This window comes from Pelodiscus sinensis, chromosome 1 (assembly GCF_049634645.1).
Source record: "Pelodiscus sinensis isolate JC-2024 chromosome 1, ASM4963464v1, whole genome shotgun sequence".
Classification (NCBI taxonomy): Eukaryota; Metazoa; Chordata; order Testudines; family Trionychidae; genus Pelodiscus; species Pelodiscus sinensis.
In genome coordinates this window covers 287972685-287997862 of record NC_134711.1, presented here as the reverse complement: position 1 = coordinate 287997862, position 25178 = coordinate 287972685, and the positions used below count along the sequence as shown (strand labels likewise).

At 42.2% G+C, this 25178-nt stretch overlaps 1 protein-coding gene across 7 annotated transcripts in view; it reads right to left on the bottom strand.

Moving 5' to 3' along the window:
* Positions 1–25178, bottom strand: part of LRCH1 (leucine rich repeats and calponin homology domain containing 1) — a 219722-nt gene that overhangs the window by 54184 nt on the left and 140360 nt on the right. For 5 of the 7 annotated variants that reach the window (XM_075919025.1, XM_075919029.1, XM_075919028.1 and 2 more), the window contains 8 exons: positions 24184–24289; positions 23354–23469; positions 17566–17633; positions 16034–16123; positions 15891–15927; positions 12922–13038; positions 7469–7516; positions 4602–4674 (listed from right to left, as the gene is read on the bottom strand). In XM_075919025.1, coding sequence (XP_075775140.1) covers positions 4602–4674; positions 7469–7516; positions 12922–13038; positions 15891–15927; positions 16034–16123; positions 17566–17633; positions 23354–23469; positions 24184–24289 — 655 coding nt within the window. The remainder of the gene's footprint in view (positions 1–4601; positions 4675–7468; positions 7517–12921; positions 13039–15890; positions 15928–16033; positions 16124–17565; positions 17634–23353; positions 23470–24183; positions 24290–25178) is intronic. The other 2 variants (XM_075919026.1, XM_075919027.1) reach the window with 2 other exon arrangements.

Here is a 25178-nt window from a genome sequence, read left to right as displayed (position 1 = left end):
CGAGTAGACCACAGAGCGGGAAGCACACCTCATCATGTTTTCCCAGGGTCACAGATGAGGACCAGCATGGAACATGAAAGGGATCCTGGAACTCACTGATATGTGGGGAAAGGAATCTGTGCAGGCAGAACTACAAACCAGTAAAAGGAACACAGATATCTATGCCAGGATTGCACAGGGCATGGAGGAGAAAGGATACATCAGGGACACCCAGCAGTGCTGTGTGAAAATAAAGGAGCTGAGACAGTTAACCAGAAGACAAAGGAGGTAAATGGACAGTCTGGATCACTGCCACAAACGTGCCACTTCTATGAGCTACTATATGCAATCCTGCGAGGGGACCCAACCAGCTTTCCTAGCCAGTCCATGGATTCCTTCCCAGACACTCCTTTGGAAACCTCAGGCAACAGCATGGAAGGCAGTGTGGTTGAGAAGGAGAGTGGTCTGCAAGCAAGTGGGGCAATTTACATCACCGACAGTTTTATAACTTTGGAGACAATGCCCTCCACTCAGAGTGTCTCACAATCGGGCACTGATCCTGGGGAGGACACTTTGGGTGGGCTCACATTTGTTATCATGCTACAAATGGGTTAAGGCAATTGGGTGTGATCTGTGATGGACACTGTGCCTACACAGTAAAGGGTCCTTGGAATAGTTTGTTCAAGTGTCTGGAGATGGAGCAGGAATCTTTCATGCACATCTCCATAAAGTTCTCATAGAAGAACTCTTTAATACTTCTCACAAGGATACTGGGGAAGCTGCCTTATTCTGTCCGCCCTGGTAGGATACCTTTCCACACCAAGCCAGCAGTGTAAACTAGAATCATTGCAGCACAAATCATTGCAGCATAAGGTCTAGATTTCCAGCCACAATCCATCAGCACCTGCTCCCTATCACTATGTGTGATCTGGAAAAGACTGCTCTCTCATATGGCAACCCATAAGGAGCAGGGGAAGCTTCTGCAGTAAACCTCCATTTGCTCATTCCCAAGGAGGCATGGCTTGAGCCCCTGCCCTGTACCGCCATCATGCCTAGATGCCCTTCCCCCTTCTGCCCATATGCTCCTGCAGGAAGGGAAAGTTGCACTGTCCTGGCAAATGGAGGGTGCTGAACACACAGGCACCACATGAGACCCTGCCCTGCTGCCATATCTGGAAGTCAAGAACCAGGAGAGATTCTTGAGGACCATGGTAGATGTGATGAACCACATGGCAACCTTCCAGGATAGCTACATGCACAGGCAACCTCCTCCAGCCCTTGCAAAACCACGTTCTCACCTCACAATGTTCCAGTCTCCTCTCCCGGAGCCTTAGAACATGTGGGTGGAGGGAGTCAAGGGATGCATGACACTCAACCCCCTAGGGATCCGCCTCGAAGCAAAAAGCTGTCCTTCCCACAATTGTGATCACTGCTCCTCCCAAGCTCCCACATGAACTCCTTTTTTGTCCCTGTGTTCCCTAAATAAAAATACATGATTTCTGCACAATTGTCTCTTTATTGCTTGTGTTGAAGGGGGATGGCTTTCAGACAAGCACACTGAATGCAGGGGCAGCTTGTTGAGAGCAACATGCATGACACTCAATTCTGGACACTCATAAAAATGTCTTTCAAAGCCTAATTTGCAGTGCCTCTTGCTGTGCCCTCCTTATTGCTCTGGTGTCTGGCTATTCATAATTACTGGCTAGGCACTATGCTTTGACCCTGCCATATAACTTTCCTCCTTACTCTCACAAATGTTATGGAGCTCACAGCAGGGTGCCACTACAACAGGGATGTTGCTTTTGCTGAGGTCTAACCTAGTCAGTAGACTGCAGAATCTTACCTTCCAATGCCCAAAAGTACATTCCACTACCATGCTGCACTTGCTCAGCCTGTAGTAAAACTGCTCCTTACTGTGGTCTAGGCTGCCTGTGAACAGCTTCATGAGCCATGGGAGCAAAGGATAGGCTGGACTGTCAAGGATCACTATTGACATTTCAGTGCCTCTGATGGTAATTTTCTGGTCTGGAAAGAAAGTTCCAGCTTGCAGCTTTCTGAAGAGGCAGGAGTTCCTAAAGATGCCTGCGTCATACACCTTTCCTAACCATCCCACGATGATGTCTGTGAAACGGCTCTTGTGATCCACCAACTCCAACCACACCATTGAGAAATATTCCTGGCGGATATGTACTCCTTGGCAAGGTGGTCAGGTGCCAAGATAGAGATGTGTGTTCCATCTTTCACCTCACCACAGTTAGGGAACCGCATCGTTGCAAAATCCTCCACTATGTCCTCAACATTTCCGAGAGTCACTACCTTTTGTAGCAGAGGGTATTGATTGCCTTGGCTACTTGGATTGCAACAACCCGCACTGTAGATTTCCCACTCCGAATTGATTCTCAATTGACCAGTAAGGTGTCTGGTATTACAAGCTTCCATAGGACAACTGCCACTTGTTTCTACATTGTCAGAGTGGATCTCATTCTGGAATTTTTGTGCTTCTGGGCAGGAGAAAGTGATTTGTAAACTACCATGAATTTGGTCTTATGCATGTGAAAGTTCTGCAGCCACTGCTGGTAGTCTCATAGTTGCAGGCCCACCAGTCTGTGTTTATCGAATGACAGCAGCATTGGCTACTTGTTTATGTGTTTCACAAAAGAATATGTTCATGACCTCCCGCGATTCTCTCTCATTCAGGCAGATCCTGGATGTATTCTAGCATAAGGCTCCCCAGGGTTACAATAATTTCCATAATGCTTTGATGCGCAACAGAATCTACAATGGCTTCCATGGTTATGCTGTTACGGCTTCAGTGCAGGTAATCATGGGAAAAAAAGAGCACAAAAAGACTGTTTGCCATTGCTTTCCAGTGGGGCACCATGGGAGATGAGTGCCTTATGGGAAACTGACAACATGAGCACTGTGAGCATAACCTAAGATGCAAAGGAGCACAGGAACTGTGGGATAGCGGCTCACAGTGCATTGCTCCCAAGTTGACAGTAGCCACCCTACTGGGGATGAGCTATTTTGAACTGCATTGAATTCTTGCACACAGTGGGAACATGCACTTTAGACCTTACAAAACCAGGTGCTAAAAAAATCAAGCTTTATAAATTTGACCTTATCTCTCAGTGTAGACAAGGTCTTAAGTTATGTATCTTACCTAATTTAAGAAGCGTAACTTAGATAAACTTACCTTTGTACTGTAGAGCAGGCCTCTCACTAATATTATATAATGGAAAAAAGACATTGGGACTGATGCTGATTTCACATTAGCATAATTCCATTATTTTACTCTGGTGTAAATGAGGAGTAATTCAACTGAAATCTACAAAAATAATGGCTTTCAGGTTGTCTTTCATAAACTATAATATTGAACAAACAACTGGGACATAAGGGCTAAACTACATAACATATTTACAAAAGAATAGATCTTTTTTGCACCTTGGGTAGTTCAGATTGGAGGGCATTGCTATGCACAATTAATTGAATTACATATATATATATATAAAATTAATTGAATTCTTATGTAAAGATACATAAGAATGCTTGAAATTTTCAATTTGTTAAGCTGCTATGCATTGGTTCTTAACACATGTTAAACTTTTGGGTTTCAGTTACATTGCTTACTTTTCCCATCATCTAAACTGAACAGTGAATTTAAAAGCTCTCAGTGACAACTCCATTTTTGGTTGGACAGCATTTTCTTTGTTTCATTATCACTCTTAATGTTTTAATAAATTCTATGGGTACAATTTCTTATAATACATTCAAATATGAAAATGTTCTGCTGTTACTGGAATATTTCATTATGAAAGCAACAAGATTGTAGTGACTTCTCAGCATTTAATTAAAAGCATTAGTGGAGAAAGAAAGAAACCAGAATCACATTTTTAGAAAGCTGAAATATATTGAAAAAAAATCTAAGCAATGATATACTTTAAAGACAGTGTGAGATAGCTTCCAATACTTTATCTTTCAGCAAACAAAAGGAAAAAACCCCTGTCCTCCTACATTTGATCCCATTTTAAAGAGTTTGTTCATTTTTAATAATCTAGCAATTAAAATTGGTTCATATGATCATACTAATTAAAATGTCAATAATTATGCATTAATACATACTAAAATATAAATATAAATACACACACACACACAAACATACACACACACATCCCCCCCCCCCCATGGAAAAACTCAAATATATTTTCAAAACAATGCATAATTATTACCCAAATAAATCTTATTATCATATGCATTTATTTATTCACAGATTTAAAATGTATTCCTTTGTGTCAACTAGGTGAGCATAGGATTTAAATGAATGTATCAGGCATATATATAATGTTTTTATATATGAAAAAATGAGGGATGAAAACTGATCCATATAAAAATGCGCTGAAAAGTTAGTAATTTTTCCAGTGTTTTAGGGACAGTATTTTTTCCTCCTTTCTTACTAAATATATATAATGTAAGTGAACATTTATCATCATAAGCATAGGCTTAAGAAATTAAAAACAGACTTGTTGATTCCTGCTGGATGGGGATAGAACAGACGAAATTTAAGGTTCTTGAGTTTCCTGGAGAAACAGCCCTGTTGTATTTTATCTTTCCCAGAGTCTTACCTGATCGTGGCTTCAGGCCAAAAGGAGCTGTGTTGCTTGTAGTAGGAGATTGTATGGGAGTTTTCGCTTTACTCTGTGTGTTTCAAGACAGATATGGGTAAGAAACTGTACTTCTCAGGATAATTGTTCACACAAAATATAGAGGTTCAATCAGGCAGCATTACAATTATTTCTCCCAAATTGTTAACATTATAGGCTCAGCTTCTGAAATCCTAATTATCTGTTTATTATATCAAATCTCCTAGGATATGTCTACACTAGCTCGTTAGTTCGAGCTAGGTAGGCAAATGAGGGCAACCGGAGTTGCAAATGAAGCCCGAGATTTAAATATCCCTGGCTTCATTTGCATCTTCCCGGGCACCACCATTTTAAAATCCCCCTTAGTCCGAACTCCGTGCCCGCGGCTACACACGGCACGGAGTAGGTAGTTCGAATTAGGATTTCTAATTCGAATTACCGGTTCACCTCGTTCCACGAGGAGTAGTTCCAGAGATCCTAATTCGAACTACCTACTCCGTGCCGCGTGTAGCCGCGGGCACGGAGTTCGGACTAAGGGGGATTTAAAAATGGCGGCGCCCAGGAAGATGCAAATGAAGCCAGGGATATTTAAATCTCGGACTTCATTTGCAACTCCGGTTGCCCTCATTTGCCTACCTAGCTTGAACTAACGAGCTAGTGTAGACATACCCCTATTGACTACAAAGGGGATTCCGAGTAAGAACTGTAGGGTTTTTGTAACTGTTCTAATTTTATCTGATTATTTTTCAGGTTTTTTTCACATCATCACTTTATTATTACAAAAAAAATTTCACATGAACAATAATTCATCACTATAGTGCAGGATTTCGGAATGAATAAGAAAAGCATTCCTTCCTTACATACATTCTGTTCTTTCAGTGCATTAATTCCCTTCCTTGCCTAATTGCTTTGCCTACTATGTTGTGAAATTCCGCGGAAGGAAAAGCAGACAAATCCTAATGAACAGAAACCAGAACGGGAGATGTTATTCAGACACCTCAAATCATCATCCCATCTCCCCACAGATATTGAACTGGGTGTGTAGATTTATGCTGGAGTAGTGGAAGGAATACAGCAAATGGTGGGAGAATGGGGAGAATAAACACTTCACCTTTCCGTACCCTGGAGATCTAAGACTGGAAAGATAGTACAGCACAGACTGTATTATCTTCCTGTATCCTCCATGGTGGGAATAAACCAGTAAAGAGGATTCCTGGGGGAGCCACAAGTTTTGGGAGTCACATCACCAAGGCTCCACTGGAGCTACAATGGCAGAAAGTGGATGTAAGTCTCTGCAGATCAGGGAACAGCCACTAAAGCAAGACCCCAATGGCTCTGGCCTTCATCCGATGCATTGATAGTCTATGGAATTTCTGAGCCATGAACACATGGGTTTCCTTGAGAACCACTAAAGAGATATCTTCAGAAGGAAAAGCTCACGGGTTCCTTTCCTTTAATCTCCTCCTGAGGGTGTTTCCATAGAGGAGAATAGGGCCAAGGAAAGTACCTTTCCTTCTGAAACCTACAATACTAGTAGAAATGTAGCCGTGTTAGTCTGGTGTAGTACAGGTATGTCCTGTGGTTGTTGGTAAGACAACCACCTAACCTCAAGATGATTCTTACCAACAACCACAGGACATACCACACTAATACCAACCCTGGTACCTTCCCTTGCAACAAACCCCGCTGCCAGCTTTGTCCACACATTCACTCTGCTGATACCATTATTGGACCCAACCAAGTGAGTTATAAGATCAAGAACACATATTCCTGCGCCTCCAGAAATATAATCTATGCTATCATGTGCCGAAAGTGTCCGTCTGCTATGTACATTGGACAAACGTCTCAGACACTTCGCCAAAGAATCAATGCCCACAAAACAGACATTAGACAGGATCACAAAGAAAAAACAGTTGCTTGTCATTTCAACCAGAAAGGACACTGTCTGAATGACCTGCTATCCTGCATCCTACTTCAGAAGACATTCAAATCTGCACTTGAAAGGGAATCTTCTGAACTGGCATTCATGCTAAAATTCGACACTCTCCGCACAGGATTTAACAAAGACCCCAGCTATCTTACCCATTACAAAGATAGCTTCCCCCATTATCACCTCTAATTCTATTAACTCACAGACATCTCCCCTTCCCCACCTCTAATATCATTAACTCACTGGCATTCACCTCCTTCCCCCCCCCCTACATCCCCCTTCTGTTCTGTAATGTGATTTGTCCTTTTCATGTGTGTTCATTTTTTTTTAAATTGTATCCTTTGGTATATATGGTTGTGACTATTTTCTTCCATTATTTGATCTGAGGAAGTGGGTCTGGCCCACGAAAGCTCATCATCTAATAAACCATCTTGTTAGTCTTTAAAGTGCTACATAGACTTGTATTTTGTTTCAGCAACAATACTAGGTCACTCTTAGCAAGGTGTACTTCATTCAGTAAGTAGTTCCACTGAAATGAACTGAAGTTCTCGTGGAATAGGGTACTACTCACCACATGAAAGCTGGCAAAATTTGGGAAAATATAATGAAATAAAACAGAGGTATGCCCTTACACAGAATCAACATACTGTGTATTACACAACAGAAACAGTTCCAGAATTGCATTTTTGTGTTCAATTAAACATTAAGAAAACAATCAATTTAAACAGATTACAGCAGATAGTAATGGAAAACAATCACTTATGATTGTAACTCACTGAGTTGTGATGTTTAATTACCTACTTAATTTTCAGTAGGTAGAAATATTCAAATACTTGGTATAGTTAAAATACAATGCAATGGGATAATATGTAAATCCAAACTAAATTTTACAGTAACACAAACAACAGTATTATCTCACCTCATTGTGTGAACTGCATCCTCCTACATTCCAGACATTCAGATCATTCTGCATGTTTGAAAAGAAATAGCGTGCTTGGTTCAGTAAAGTAAATTAATAATACATTAAAGAGCACTATGCTAGAGAGATAGATATAGGAGACCTATGCAATCCTACCCACACTCATCTGGAGAATGAGTAAATAAGTACTTAAAAATAAGAAATACAGCACAATCCTAATAACTAATAAGAATACTACTTAGCATTTATATAACACTTTTTATCTTCAACAATTAGTTCTTCAGTGAAACAATTTTTTCCAGAAGAACACACAAACATTTCTATTCTTAGATGAGCTAGTGAGTCTCATTAAAACCAAACAAACTTTGAGTTGCTTCTGTGCATTGCAACAATACATTTCTTAGCATAGAAAAAATTCATCTCTCTCTATATTAAAAAAACCTTTTCCTGAGGGATGACAGAGTGACATCATCACATCACTCAGCACCCCGCCTGCCTCCACCCTCCTTCCCTCCTCTTTCCTCAGTGTTCGGCTGCCACATGGGGTCTCGGGAGGCTTTAGAGCAGCCCCCCCTCCAGTGCTGGGTGGGGGCCTGCAAGCCATGTAGCCTCTCCACTCCACGGTGCTCCAGGGGGCCTCCCCCTCTCCGGTGATCCTGGGGGGTGTGAGTCATGTTCTGTCCCTGCACCCAGCCCCCTGACACATCCCCTAGGTTGGGGGAAGAGCCGAGCCAACCTTGCTCCAGCCCCCCCTTCCTAGCTTCCGGGGGAGGAAAGAGCTGGGGCTTCTAGGTTGGGGGGGGGGGGGGGAGGGAGAGCTGGGGAAGCCTCAGAGCTGAGAGCCAGGGAGGCTTCAATCTTTCTCGGTTGGGGGAGGGTGAGCCTTGGCCCAGCCCAACCCTCCCCCCCAGAGGTTGGGGGAAAGAACCGGGGCTGGCCTGGCCTCGGGGGGCCAGGCAGCCGGGGGGAGAGAGCTAGGGCAAAATTGCAACACCGTAGCTTGGCCCTCCCTGGTGGCGGGGGGGGAGGGGGGAAGGGGAAGCTGGGGCTGCCTACCCCCACAGTGGGGGGTTGGCGAGCATAGCAAGCAGGGGGCACCGCCTCCAGTAGACTTTAAAAATATAAAATCTAGCTCTATGTAAGTTAGTTAAATTTTTTTATACCTTGTGAATCAAATATAATACAGAGTTGGTTCATAAGCGGAGAGGTTAATATTTCAGGATATATTATGGCATTCATAATTTAAACAAGCACTAAACAAAACTATTTTAATTTAGATGTAAAGGTTTTCCAAAGTTATTTCAACAATAATGTTATAACTTCTCTTTTGCTACTCAAATATAATCAGACTGGCATGTATGCTGCATATTTGATAACATGATTTACAAGTACTAATATTTTTCATTGATATTTAAGCCAGTAGGCATTTACATCAGTTATGGAACGCAAAATAAAGGCCAAAACATAGTTTAATGAAATGCCTTTTCCTCAGGGCCAGCTTTAGTATAACAAAAACATTCTGTAACAAAAATAAAGCAACACGGAACACTTGGTCCCAATCACTAGGACTGTTTCCAGTTTTCACAAGCTGGGATGGGAGACGGCACACCCTTCCCCTGCATAGACTTTCCTGTGTACCAACTAGGCCTACGGCCAAGTCTTAATGAAAGGACTTCTCTCAGAGTTTTAATCAACCCTTATCCTCTCTAGACTGAATAAAGAGCATTCTAAGTCAGCAGATACCTCTCTATCATGTGTCCTGCCTAGAGATGACAGCTTTCAGGAACCCTTTGGCTAAGGGGCTATGTCCTTATAACAGATCTGTTACCGTATACAATAAATATGCTATATGAGAAAAGTCACTTTCATAACACTGATATGTTACACATGCTCTGTTAATATCACTAGCACCATCAAACGTTTCAATCTGTGCACAACATTACTGACATGAAGAGCTTTCACTTGCATATTGTAGGCCTGACAACTGACAGTAATGGTGGGACTACTTTGTAAGCTGCGATACGCCACCTGCCTGGTATCAATGACCATATTCACAAGTCTCTGCTCCAGTCTGACAGACAGAGACAAACACCTACTAGATCTTTATTAGGCATTCTTAAAACTTAAATACTAACCTGAGAAAGTGAAGAAACAGATTGATAGAGCTAGATAAGTCCCAGAAGTTACCTATTTCAGGAGAGGCCCAACAAAGAAAATAACAGAACACCACAGGTCAACACCTACAGCCCCCACCTTAAGCCTCCCCATCATTGACAATTTACAACCTTCCCTGAAAGATAATCCCTTGTTCTCAAAAGCCTTGGAAGACAGGCCAATCCTCACCTAAAGACAGCCTCCTCAACCTGAAGCAAATGCTCACCAGCAGCCACATAAAACGTCACAGAGACACTTACCCAGGAACCTATCCCTACAACAAACCCTGTTGCCAACTCTGTTCACACATCCATACAAGTGACGCCACCACAGGACCTAACCACATAAGCCACAACATCAGGGGCTCATCCATCTGAACATCCTCCAACATGATATGTGCTAGCAATGCCCCTCTGCTATGTATACTGGCCAAATTGGACAGTCTTTGTGCCAAAGGATAAATGGACACAAATCAGACATCAGGAAATGTCACACACATAAACCTGTAGGTGAACACTTTAACCTTCCTGGACGTTCAGGAATGGATTTGAAAGTAGCCATCCTTGTACAAAAGAATTTCAAAACCCGATTACAAAGGAAGACAGCTAAACTGGAATTTATTTGCAAATTCAATACAATCAATTTATAATTGAATAAGGATCTTACCTGGTTAACACACATTACAAAGGCAATTTCCCCTTTTTTGATAGTCTCATCTCCACACCAGATGCTGACTTAGCCATTTCTACCCTGACTTGATTAGCGTTGTGTAGCGGTGCGTCGGGGTTCCCTCGCCTCCTGCACCCCCGTAATGGCACAAACAGACTCCACCAGCCAGTAGAATAGAGGGAGTTTATTGCTTCTCCAGGATATAGCACAACATAGATGCAATCCAGTTACAGGGCCAAGCCTAGGATGCCTCAGCCCCCCTTGAGATGGGGGAGACTGGGCCCTTAAATCCCAGCCCCCTGCTTAGGCTGCTTTCTCCATGATTCCAGACAGAAACTAAAAATCTCTTCCAGCCCTGCCCCCCAGCCAGGTGCTGGTCTCCGCCTTCCTTCCTTTGTCTCCCTCCCTGGGAGGCTGAGCCTGGGCATCTGGGTTAATACACATTAGTGAGAATCTCCCATCACAGCGCAGGGGGACCCCGGGTCACAGAGCAGACAGCACCCCCACTACGCCACACCTTGTTACCCAAAAATTCCCACTGGAGACCACCCAGGGTTACACTAGTACAAATTTGTTGATTGAGGAATAAACACTACACCATATGGTTAAACTAAAGAGGACAGAGCTGCCACTAAAGGTTTAAATTAAAGGGGAGAAAGCTGTTTAGAGCAAGTTACAAGCAAAGTGGGTGAGAGTTACAAAGATTGCAAAGTTGCAAGGCTCACTCACCAAGCTTACAGTAAGTTTCTGAACTTATAAGCAAAGTTTCTGAGAGTCACAAAGTTGCAAGATTTTACAAAGATTATAGTGTTGCAAGGTTAACAAAGATTACAAATTGAAGAGTTTAAAAGGCAAAGCAGCTGAAATAATTACAAAGCTTCAGAAAATCATTTACAGATCATCTGTAATTAAGTGATTTAGAAGACAACTGTCCCCCACTGCCCAGCAATGCAGTGAGTAGGAGGTTTTTGTCAGTCTCCAAGTCATGTGTTGGCAGGACCTTACAGTTTAGTGTATTTACAGAAAATTCATGTGTAAAATCTAGTAATAGCTTGGGCAAAGGCTTCATGCAACAAGCCTAATTAACACAATCAAAATATATGCACACGCACACACACACACAGCCTCCATAACTTCCACTCCAATTCATCTGATGAAGTGAGTTTTACCAAGAAAGGCTTATGCCCTAAAAATCTGTTAGGGTGTGTCTAGACTACCTAGTTTTGTCGACAAAAAAGGACTTTTGTCGACAAAACTATACCAGCGTCTACACTACTGCTGAGTTCTGTCGACATAATGTCGACAGAACTCAGCAGTTTTGTCGACGCTGGTATACCTCATTTTACGAGGCATAACACCTTCTGTCGACAGAACTCTGTCGACAGAAGGTGTTATTGCCTGTAACATTGCGTCCAGACTACGGAGTTCTGTCAACAAAGCAGCTTGCTTTGTCGACAGAACTCAATGTGTCTGGACGCTCTTTGTCGACGGAAGTTTTGTCGACAGTATCTGTCGACAAAACTTCCGTCAACAAAACGCGGTAGTCTAGACCAGGGGTCTCCAAACTTTTCAGCCCGAGGGCCGCATTAACTATCAAACAGCAGTTCGGGGGCCGACTACACACTTGAGGTCCAAATAAAAAACAATCAAAACATGGATGTTGTTTTTAATTATGTATTTAATATTATTTTATTCAGTTATTATTTAATAACACATTCATACACTACACATGAACACCTGTATTAGTGTGAATGGTGAAATTGTTTCCTGGATGCCAAAATAGCAGACATTTCTGGCTTTAGATTTGTTGTCCCTAACATCAACAGTGACCTGAGATTATCATCGGACAAGTTTGTTCTCAAATTGTTCTTCATGTATTTCATTCTTGAAAATGTTTGTTCACACAGGTATGTTGTTCCAAAGATTGAAAGGTACCTTGATGCAAAAGTTTTGACATTAGGAAAGTCTTCCTTGGGCAAAAACTGGTAAAAACCCACCAGTCCTATTTTGAACTTGTCCCTAAGGAGGTCATTTGCTTGCAACTCAATGACTTCCAGCTGCAGTTCATCTGGGCAACTGGCCACATCTGCTTCAAATGGGTTTTGAAACAATCTCACTTCTTCTGCCTTTGAATCCAAAAAGGTCTCCACGGGCCGGATGAGAGGGCCTCGCGGGCCGCATCTGGCCCCCGGGCCGTAGTTTGGAGACCCCTGGTCTAGACGTACCCTTAGTCTCTAAGGTGCCACAGGACTCATTATTTTTGCAGATTCACAAAGAGACTGAAGCGTTACGACACTCAGAATTGCAATGCTTGACTTCTAAGAGCCATGAAAATCAGAGAAACAATAAAGGGATGGACACAGTTGGGGTCTGATGCCTAGCTTCCCTGTACAATGAATGAGGAGACAGAGGTGGCTAAGAATAGGATACACAAAACCAGTATGCTAGGTGTGAAGCTCTAAAAACTAGCTAATAGGAGATGCTGACAAGAGGTGCATCCTAAGCTTCGTCCCTCTCAGGCAGTATGAGTGCCTTATGTTTATGCTAAGACATAAACCCCTTAAGTAGTCACATTTTATCCTATAAAACACTACTTTGACTTGTACACCAATGAACAGGCGCCTCCATACCTGACTCAGTAGTTGCTTCTCATCCTGCTCACATGCTATTTTGGCTTCAGTCTTGCTTTTCTCTATTAACAATTCTCTTTGCTTCAGAAATTTTAGTTCCTCCTCTGTTTTTTCATTCTGCAATGGACACAACTGATGAGACTTTATGCACACTGTTGGGGATCAGAAACAAATACAGTAGACTTCCGATAATCCGGAATGTATGGGACCTAGGTGGTGCCAGATTATCAGATATGCCAGACTATCAGAAGGTACTATAAACTGGTTATATATATATATATACTGTATATATTATATACTCTATATAAAGTGTTCTTAACCCTTTTTATTGTACATACTGTATACTGTAATGTTTTAGTTTTTTTAAGCCTTTTTTAACCTTTTAGCTCAGTTCAGCTGCTGCCGCTGTTACCTTGTGACTCATTTTTTGCCAAAGCTCACTCACTAGGCTCTTGCCATTTATGATGCTGGACTATCAGGAGTGCCAGACTATTGGATGCCGGACTGTACCCACCTTTTTTCTTAACATATTCTTACAAGTGGTTTTGTACAAACACTTTGAAGAGCAATCTAACAGTGGATGTGAACATACAAAAATATGAAGACAGACAGTCCTAGTGTTTATCAACAGATGATTTTGAATGCCTGAACAAATAATTTAACAAATAATACTGAGTTCCTTAGCATTCACTGGACTGAATATGAATCAAATTGTAAGCAACAAATATCAAACTAAGTTCCAAATCAAAGTCACATTCAAATTTTGTATATCTATAATGACAATGTTTTGTAGAACTAATTCTTTGGTTTAATAGCCTATATAGTGCTTTGAGATGATTAATGATGAATGGTACTTTATAAAAGTAAAATACTTTGTAATGTATTATAAATACATTAATGTACATCATATTTCAAATGCTATTACTGGAGGTTAAATGTAGTACAACACTTCATAACTATGTGATCTTTTAATAAGTACTAAAACTGTTAATGATTAATGTATGCACATACATCAAATGAGGAACACAATGGTATAAGAACTTATTGCCTGAATGTTCTCTGGTATCCCTCCCCAGACAGCAGCATACACTAAAACATAGGACAAACACTACCAAGTGCCACGTAGGAAGAAGGCAGAAAGAGTAAGATATCGGAGACAATGCCTAGTTGAAATTTATCTGATTTGATATGCACATATACGAAGTTATTACTCTTCAATAATAGCAATAAAAGAGCGAGAATTACACACTCTTATTTGGTATCCTCATGTACAAAGTGATTTTATCCAGATGCCAACTCTAAAACCTACATTTTAGTACACTGTCATGGTGATGGTAATTCCTTGAATCCTCATCCAGAGTGAAAAGACCACATCAGGAGACTGGTTTTAACTTGCATGGTTTTGCCCTCAGTGTTGACAAAGACAATTCAGACAAAATAATTTTTGGTATCTTCTAGTCTTCTGATCAGTTTATATATTTTTGTGCCATATCCATATTGGGGACAAAAGCTGTACCAGATAAAATGATATCCCAGTGCAGATTTTTTCATGGTGTAAACCAGGAGTACGCAACACGTGGCCTGTGGGCCGCATGTGGCCTTTGTATTCATGCCAGTCAGTGTGAAAGAAGCTATTTGCATATATTTGCATAAATATTTGCATGTACATGCAACCACACTTAGTTGTGGCCCTCGGCATGTGCTGCGAGTATCATTGTGGCCCCCAGGCTTTCAAAGTTGAGTAGCCCTGGTGTAGACAAAACAACAGTGTCCAGGGGGAGATTATTACATAGCTCTTTCTCCTGCCGGTTGGAGCAGGGGTGTGCAATAATTTTTAATGGGGGCCACTCCAAAATTTTGGTAAGTGGTCAAGGGCCGCACTTCTGTGGAGGGGGCATGTGTTCTGGGACAGCAGGTGGGGTATAGAAGGGAGCTTGGGATAGAGGACTGTGGTGGAGAAAGGAGGGGCTTATGATCGGGGCAGGGGCTTGAGGTGCAGGATCCAGGAGGAGTTATGGGTGCAGGAGAGGATTCTGGTCTAGGGGAGAGGTGTAGGAGGGGGTGCAAGGTCTGGGTGCGAGTTGTGACCTGGACAAGGTGGGGAGAGGGGATACAGAGGGTTTTGGTGGTGGTCTGGGGTAGACAGCTCGGTGGCAAGAGGGGGTGGGGTGCCAGAGGCAGGCTCTGGCTGAGAGGTGTTTACCTCAGCGGCTCCCAGACAGCAGCCCTGCGGGAACCTGACACAGAATCCCTGCCTATGTGCTGGGCAGGCTGCTTCACGTGGCTCTGCTCCAGCACAGGAAAAGAGAGAGGAAAGGGGAAGGGGAAGCGAGGGAGTGAAGAGGCTTCATTCACTACCCCTGCCTTCAGCAAAATTTCTCAGCTTCTATTGGCCAATGGGAGCTGAGGGATTTTGCTAGGGGGCAGGGACAGCGCACAAAGCTTTCTCCTCCCTGCCCAGGCTGCACAGCAATTAGCAGCCTGCTGTTTAAAGCAGCTGCAACTGCTTTGTACTATGGGTGCCGGCAAGGTGGCTGTGGGCTGGATCCGGCAGGGTGGAGGACTGGATTCGGCCTGCTAGATACCTCTTGCCCACCTTTGGGTTGGAGGCTCTTTGGCTACATTATAATTTTCCAGCACTAAAAAGGATGAGATAGGAAGGGGAAAAAAAAGTGCATTTAGCAAAGGGCTATTGACTCTTACTTGAAATATTTGGCACAGTAGGACAGATACAGGCAGAACTATGATTGCAGCAACAAGTATAGTGCTCCCAATGAAGGCAAAAGACTCTATTAATTTTACAAAAAGATATGAAAAGTCATGCAAAGATATACAGAAAAGAATGGAAGCTATATTTTTTCTCTTGCAGACCACTAGATTTTGTTCATTTAGCAGCCCAACTGCTAATGTAATTACTGACCCATTTTCAGGATCTCTCTTGGATATTATATAATATAATGGAAACCTACCTGATAGATAGCAAATTCCTCCATCTGCATTTGGCCACTGTACGGGGAGATAAAAATGTAAATGTGTGTTGTGATTTGTAAGAAATCTTGAATATGAAAGTTAGCAAATCCATTATTTTCTGAAAAAAGGAATATAAACACACTTTACTGCTGATTCCTGCAATCTTAAATCTGTTGCTGGATCCACAGGATACAGATTTACACCACTGCTCTCTGTAATATCCACGCTTAATCTGTAAGGTGTGAAATAAAAACAATGCACTGGAGTATGTACACCTGCCTACCTATACATCACTAATTTCAGCTCCAAATGCAAGAATCCAATATTAAAACTTGCTCAGTAGGTTACATAAATTATTATTCAACCTCATATATGCACATCAGCTGAATACTAATTTAATTATTCTTTAAAAGTGGTTTGGGGCTACCACAAATAGCAAAATACGAACCTGGCAATTAGTGCAACTTGCTCTTTACTGTTCAGACTATAACCATGTAGTTAAACAAATCTTAAATTTACAAAGAAAAAGAATAATTATGTCTATATATTTTATCTTCTAGATTTCTCTTTATAGGTTTTGTATATACGTATGGCATGACTGGCTATTCTTAAAAACAATATTTGAAAGAAAGTGCCCCTCTGACTATTCACAGACAAGTGAGTATTGCAAATGTATTTACTTAATAATGTATATTTAGAATAAGAAAACTAGTTAAACTGAAATATTAAAACATCAATTCCTTTCATTTTACAGATCTGTTTTTAGTAGAGGAAAGGATATGTGTGGTGTTATGGGTTACAGCATTGAGTTAAGTGACAGAATTAGTAGGGATGTGAACAGGTGATGGGTTACCCGGTACCCTGGAGCAGCCCCCCTGCGTGCCTCCCCCCCTTTAATCAGTTAACTGGTTAAATACTATGTTTTACCAGTTAACCAGTTAAATGGGATTTTACATCCCTAAAACTATTAAACATTTCTAAATGGCAAGATTTTTTTTTATATACAAAGAACTATATCTGACTAGAGCCAGATTGGGCAAAGCCACACTGACCGCTGCGGGGAGCCTATGTCCCTCCATCTGCCTTGGGTGAAGTCAGGGATTGGGGGGGAAGGCTTGCCTTTGCTCCACACAGATGCCTTGCCAGCTCTTATTGTGGCCAGGCTGTGAATAAAGTTCAATTTTATGCAAAATCATCTACTTTGTGTACATTCAGTGACTTATGTTTGCCCGGACCAGTCTTGAAATAGTTTTTGTGAATTAGATGTTATTACAGGGCCAGGAAAGTAAGTTAAACCCAAACATCCTTTTGTTTCAGTACTTTCCCAATCAAATTACAACATTTTTCTCATCGGTCAAACTTTGTCCTTAAAAATGTTGACAAATGCTAGTAGCAGATTTAATGGTAGTATCTGCCTAAAAATACGGTGCTTCCCTTAAATATAATTAATTTTACAGCATTCGATACATAAAAGTGCACTGATTTTAATACAATTTTCACTGTTAATCAATACACTATAAATAGTAAAATGCAGACAATGTGTATTGTTATATAAATGTCATATATATTGTTTTATTCATAATAAGCTGGTAAGGAAATATGCAAAAGATAAATTTTGGTCATCTAAAAGTTATAACCAATATTATTTCATTATGTCTGTAAATGAATACTTACATTCCTTCTGTTTGCCAATGTGTGTCCTCTTCTATTCTCAGTAATTCATCACATTCTGCTGCTCTGCCCTGCGAACAGATATTATACTGAATATGAGAACAGAAATTTGCCATTAAGTAGTCAGATAACAAGTTTCCTCTTAAGACTCAGCACTGACCTAGTTCATTGCTTCAATTAGCCACTCTAAATTGATTAATCTAAGATCTGTGCTTCATTGCTATTTCTCCACTCCCCACTAAGTTACTGATTACCAAATTGTATTAAATTGTCACATTTTATTGAGAGCAAAGACTAACCTCATTTAAATATAAAAATAAGTCAATCAACATGGTTATGTACTGAATGCCCCCCACTTCTCTCATATCCTTCTGATTTATGCAAATAACCCATTAATTAAGCATGCACCTAGTTCTCCTCCAATTCACACTATGGTAAATCAAGAGTAACCACTGAAATCAATGGTTAAATTGTCATATGTGGGAGGAGAATCAAGACCATTTTGTCACTATTTAAAGACAGATTAATACAAAAAATACACTATTGCTAAGTGGTGCATGGTCTGTTTTGTACAGTAGTTGCAATAATGTAAAGATGTGTGTTTGTGGGTGGAGACAAACAGAACAAACAACTGGTGACAATTTCTCATTTCCTTGTTTTGATAAGATATGTGTTAGACATGTGTACAGCAATTCTAAATGCCTCAAAGTTTTTCTACATTAATTTTCTAGGTTTTTTTAAATGAGTACTTGAGGATTGGCAATGTATGAGGAAGGTGGATCACTGGGGTTGGCATTTGAAGTGCAGCAAGAAAATATGTATTTGTCACCAAGTACATGTATATGATGAAAAATACATTCTTGCAGATAAGTGTAGCATCTCATGGCGAAGGTTTGTGTGTTTTGTCTTCATCAGTCAGGCTGTATGCATGCTCACCCAACTCTTCATTATCCAATCATGATGACATGTGCCCACCTCCAGTCAACCAGGTTAACTGGCACAGAGTGAGATTGGGGCAATCAAAATAGTTTGTGTCCATCAACCTACCACATAGTTTGCACTTGCTCAGCTCCCCTTCAACACAGCTGGTACACATAATGCACATATTTTCAGTTATAATATGAATAATGGCTACAAACCATATTAAATCAATTTTCAAAAGAATCAGATCTTCTGATGTTTCACTTTTCTACTAAGTTTTGTGTAGACAGATAATACTTTAAAGCAATATCAATTAACAATGAAAGTAGATCTGCCAGTGATACATTTTAGCCAGAGCCCTAATCCAGAGGTTTCCTGTTAGAAATTATTAAAAGAAACAAAACGTATACCTCTTAAAAAAATTCTTAAAAACTAATTGCAGGAAACTGCATTAGCCAATTTGTCATCTACTTTTAGGAGGAAAAAACCAAGAATGCATGCCTCATTCTAATCCCATTTTAGAACAGAACTCCAATGGTGGAGTCACTAGAAGGTGCCTCCATAATTATGAACTGATGGTTAATATTCCCAAAGGTGCATTGGACACTTATAATTCCATTTGGCACTTAATGTATTTTCTTTTACTGTCATCTCTGACATGCAGAAACACTCAAGTAATTCAATTGCCAGTAAGGATGGAAGCCCTCTGGAATGGACGTGCATTTGCACTGGCAGGGAATGAATAACAGATAAAAGGACTAACTACTTTCAATACCATGTGTTTGGCACATCCACCTCAGGAATCCTGTATCAATAAATGCCATCTGATTTTGCCAAATGTATCACTGAATTGTGCTTTGGTTTCTCTAATATTCCTCATCATAAAATATGCTTTATTTCCAAACTCAGTCCCCAATAAAGTTATACTTTTCATGTTATTTTTCATTAAATGAATAATAAAGCATTTGATCACTCCATTGGAAATGCACAGATATTTTATGCAATGAATAAAACTATCCTCACACTATTTACACCACAAATCTGAATTAATAATTACTTATGTTAATTTATTTTAAAATATGATAATCTATCTATGATATGTCTAACTTTAATTACAAAACACACAAATTAGGATCAATCTCAAATGTAAAATTCTCCCAAACCCACTAAAAGTAAGATGTGGTCTTTATTCTAAGTTGCACCATTTCACAATATTATGTTTTAAATCAATTTAGCTACATTGGTGGCATAACCTTCTTTGGATATGTTTCAATAATTTATACCGGTCTTAAAATCTCCCATCTTTCCAAAATACATCTTCGGAAAATACATAAAATCGCCAGTGTGAACTACAGAGTCCAACAAATTCAACTCTTGCAGATCAAGATGGAAAATGCCTTTCCTCAACCATCCACTTGATTAACCCTGTGGACTGTTAGCTCAGGCATTTTTGCTAAACCCACTTGTTACTAGCATCAAGAGGATATCCAAATCAACACTTAAGATCATATTTTTCCATTCTGAATTTTTTAACGGAACCTCTGAACTCAGCACTGTAACACAATCTACAATGAGATGCTAGATTATAGCCAGGTTGAGGGCACTGTTGAGGGAATAGTTAATAGTTCTGTAGCATACTTTGGAAGGGAGAAAGTACAGGCAGTCCCCGAGTTACGCGGATCCAACTTATGTCAGATCTGTACTTACAAACGGGGCTTTTCTCGCCCCGGAGGACACGGGCAGCGGGACCGCCAGACGCACCACGATCCTGCCGTCCGCGTCCTCCGCGGCTTTGCTCCGCGTCTCCCTGGTCTCCTGGTGGGGGGGCCCCCAGCAGAGCATGGAGGCGTGGAGCAAAGCCACGGAGGATGCGGGCAGCAGGACCGCGGTGCGTCTGGGCGGTCCCGCCACCCGCGTCTCCCTGGTCTGCTGGGGGAGGGCCCAGCTAGTGCGCCCCCCGCTCTCCCAGCAGACCAGGCTTTTCTCACGGACGCCTGTGGTAGAGCAGCTGGGGCGCTGCCAGGCTGGCCCCGCTCCTTGGCGCTACTGGACCAACCCGGCAGCACCCCAGCTGCTCTGCCCTAAGCGTCCTGATTCAGCTGCTGCCAAAGGAGAGCCCCTGACAGCCACGGCATGCCCTTGGGGACAGCGGGGGTGCACACTGACATTGATCGTCTCCTCCTCTTTTCCTCCACAGCCGGACCCTCTACCCAATAGGGGAGCAGCACACCCGCCCCACCACCATCCTGGACGTGTGGCACCCACAGGCACTGGCGGGTCTACACAGACCTGCTGAGGGAGCATGTAGTGACCCTGCAGGACCCTCCAGCAGAGGACGGAGGCAGAGGCTGAGTGGTGCACCAGGCTTCTGGCTGAGCTGGTCCAGCAGTGCACTTCCATCTGTGCCACAATGCAGGAGGTCCTTGCCTTGCCTGCCTCTGTCACGGGCACCGCTCCTCCTGCATGCCAGTCCCCTGCTCCCCTTGGTCCACTAGCTCCTCCAGCCCCCTCTTCCCCTCACAGGCCCCACAGCTGCTCCCCCATCCTGCCCAGGCCAGGACTGGCTCTCGCTCCATCCGATCCTAAGGCCGTGGCAATGCCAGGACGCAGGAAGGTGGCAGGACCCTGTGATCAGGGAAGCAGTGGCCAACTTGAGCCCACTTTCCCCTTTCCAGGTTTTCAGTCCCCTACCACCTCAGATGAAGGACATTTCCGTTATGTAACAAAATCTTTATTTTTGACTGACAGATTTACTTTGTTTATAAACAGTTGAACAGTAAGAAGAGAAAGGTGTTTTATACACAGTTCACACCTGTTCTGTACTGCTAGTGTTCTAATAAAAAAAATCCTGTTTACAAAGAAAACCGGGTCTATGTCTTCTTAATGGAAAGAGAGTGAGGGTTGTGGAGAGAAAGGTAGGGGTGGGCCAGGCCAGCCCCTCCATGCGGGAAGCCCTGGGGAGAGTCAGTGGGCTCCTTCTGAGAATCTCTCCCTCAGGGACTCTCGGATTTGGACACCAGCCTGGAGGATGGCAGCAGTCATGATGCCTGCTGAAATTGCCTCTCCTGGTCATCAGCACCTGTCTCCCACCCCGGCAGGAAGACCTCTCCACCAGGTTATGGAGAGCGCAACATGCAGCCACCATCTCCGGGATATCGCGTTCGCCCATCTCCAGCTGTGCAAGGTAACGGAACCTCCCTTTCAGCTGGCCAAAGGTGCATTCCGCCTGGATGCGAGCCTGGCTAAGGTGCATGTTGAAAAGCTCCTTGCTTGAATCCAGGTGGCCGGTGTAGGACTTCATGAGCCACGGCATTAGAGGGTAGGCCACACCGGCCACCATGCACACCGGCATCTGCACGTCCCCGAGCGCAAGTTGCTGCTGGGGGAAAAATGTTCCTGCCTGCAATCTGCGGTACAGGTAGGAGTTACGGAATATGCGGGCATCATGTGCCTGCCCTGACCACCCGACACAAATGTCCATAAAGTGTCCCCAGTATTCGATGAGGGCCTGCAGCACCATAAAATAGTAGCCCTTCCTGTTTATAAACTGGGCTGCTCGATGGGGCGGTGCACGGATTCTGATGTGTCCCATCTAGGGCTCCTCCGCAGTTCGGGAAGCCAGGGGCGGCAAACCCAGCAATGATGTTGTCCAGGTCCCCCAGACGAGCCTCTTCAGCAGCTCCACATTGATTGCCCTCACCACCTGCAGCACAAGACCAATAGACAGAAACCAGGTAGTTAGATAGGTTACCTAAGCACTTGGGAGGAGAACCTCCCCCCCCACCAACCCACCCCTTCCCTTGTCAGGACGCCCCCCTTCCCTGCATCAGTGCAGCGGTGGCCGAGGAGCGGCCTCCAAGTGCCACTCCATCCCCCATTCCCTCTTGCCCTTGCCTGGCAGTCCCCCTTTCTCAAACCCCTCACTCAGAAGGGCCTGTCCCCCGAAACTGACTTACCTCCATCAAGACGGTAGACCTCCCCATGTCAAACTGGTGTCCCATGGAGCGGTAGCTGTCGGGGGTGGCCAGCTTCCACAGGGCGATTGTGACCCACTTCTGTAGGGGGATGGTGGGCCACAGGTGGGTGTCCTGGTGTTCCAGAGCAGTGGGGAGCCAGGCACAGAGCTCCAGGAATGTGGCCTTCTGCATCCAGAAGTTGCGGAGCCAATGGTTGTCATCCCAGAGCTGCGTGATGAGCTGGTCCCACCAGTCCGAACTCGTCTCGTGCCTCCAAATCTGCCTGTCCCCGAAAATGTTTGGGGGCAAGTACAGAGCGCCTGCATCTCGGAGGAGGGTCTCCTTGGTGCGGTCCGGGTCCATATGGGGCAGGAGATTCATGACAGAGTCATGCAGATGCAGCAGAAGCTGCAGTATGGCAGCGTGGGACCATCACCCGCCCACGGGGCAGCTCAGGTTCCTTGGCCAAAACACGGTGAAAAGCAGAAAAAAACCCTGCAAATATACTGCTGTGGTGTCCGAGGAAGCATCGCAATCAGAGCAAGAACTTTAGCAGTTTTGCTTTCCCTCTAGGAGGTAGGTAAGCCAGAAGCAGGAGCAGAGCAATGGCTGTCCAGGGGGATCCCTTTAAACACACGTCTCTGCAAAGGGCATGCAGCAGCACAAAAATGGCAGATATTAAGAGAAGGCAGAAATGCCTTTCACAAAGGTTATAATAAGAATGATCAGTAACTTGACCTAACAGCTTTTAAATAATAGTTATGATTAATCTCCCTTTTTATGTTGTACTCTGTGGCAGTGGGTGAACTGATGATGAATATCAACTGCACTTCTTTTATTAAAAGCAACGTGCCAAAGTTTGTAATTTAAATAGTCAAGAGATTTTTTTCATTTAAAATTGACCACAAACTTGCCTTGATGTAGCTCATAAATTCAGCAGTGAGGGGCTGTGATCCTTCAACAAACTGGTTTCCTGAGTCTCTTGACTTATCAATGTGAATCATATCAGAAGGTCCTTGACGATATTCCACTAATGAGAAATGAGAACAGAAAACCCCAAAAGATATAAAATTATTTCTGACTCAGATTTGCATTTAAGTCAGCTAAGTAACCTTGTAAATTTAGCAGGGCCTCTCACACAGCCAAAATTAAATGCAAAAGGTACAAGAATAATAAAAACAGGAAATAAGACCTGGACTACAGTGGACCAGTCCTAATAGAGCATAGGCATTATACTTTTAATGCAAAAGGTATTTTATATTGTGACAAGAGCAGATTCTGATTCCTCACAAGTGAAATTCAGGAACAATTCTGCTCACGTCAATGAGATTGCTCCCAAATTACACCAATGAAAATATGACTTATAGAAAAGCAATTAATTTTAAATGCAAAATATGTCACTAACACATCCAAAAATTAAAGATACACAGACTTGGGTACATTTTATGTCAGTCCAGGAAGCAGATACCTGAGCTATAACTTCTACTCCCACATCCCAGGTGGATGTTCTAACGCAGTGTTTCTCAAACTTTTTTAATAACTACAAAAATAAAGGTGCTTCATATATTTTCCAGGAAATATAGTGGTAAACTGAAAGCACAGGTTTTAAACATGTTGTTAGTAGAAACTTGGAAGACTATCATAGGTTGGGAGGTCTTTTGTGAATGGCACTCATATAACATTACATAAAGAATAGTTGGCAGAATTTCTGTTATTGTTAACTTTCTCTTCTTTATTGTCAGACCTTGTACTAGGTTTATATGGTGACCTGAATCTTCTTTTATAATCTGACCTTCTTCCAGAATGTTTGACATTGGTGCATTAAGGCTGAGAGTATCTTCATCAGAGGGCTGAGGGAAAAAAAAAAAGATGGGGGTATTAGATGAAAAATCAAACAAGAGGGAAATGTCAATTGATGTTATATGAATTGCTAATAAAAAAAAGTATGTAAAAGATTAAATAGTAACTTATAGGAAAGAGGCTATGTGTCTATACTTTTGGCTCATGAATTCTACATTCACAATTCAGTGCTTTTAGTAAAACTGTATCATGTTGTGTACACGAAAAACTGTGTTAAAAGTTTGTGACAAGGAATCAAATAAGTGTCTAAACTACTTTTATAAACGAGATTCTCAGCTACATGTGCTTTTCTTCATTTGCTCAAAACAGTTATATCTTTATAAGATGATAGTGCTTAAGATCAGTCAAATTACTGTCAATTATTTTCTTTTGGAGAAATCATTTATTATCAAAGCCACAAATATCTAAAACATATTAAGCACGTCTTATTATGCCATTGTACGTACTTTGACCAAAAAATTTAAAACAAACAATTTTGTGCAATATGTTCAGGAATCTGAAAAACCTTTGTCTCAGCGATAAAGCTCAACAATGAAATAGCTTAGTATCACACAGCTGCTTCTATTTGTCAATTCTTTATATAAAATACTGATATGCAATCATTCATTTGTTTAAAAATTAAAACCAGCCACAACACAAAAAAATCTAGGCATGCTGATAACCAGAATTATCATCACATATTGATGACCATCAAGTAATTTAAAAATAATCATATATAGGAAATAAATAAATTCAGACAGTCATTAAATCAGAGCAGCAGTAATGTCCCTTTCCTCCTTTGCAGACACATTCCTCAACATTCCCACAAATCCTGCCAAGCAGATGGCTTTTTCAGCATATCCAGAAGATTATTTTGGCCCGCAGATTCAAGTCTTGTTA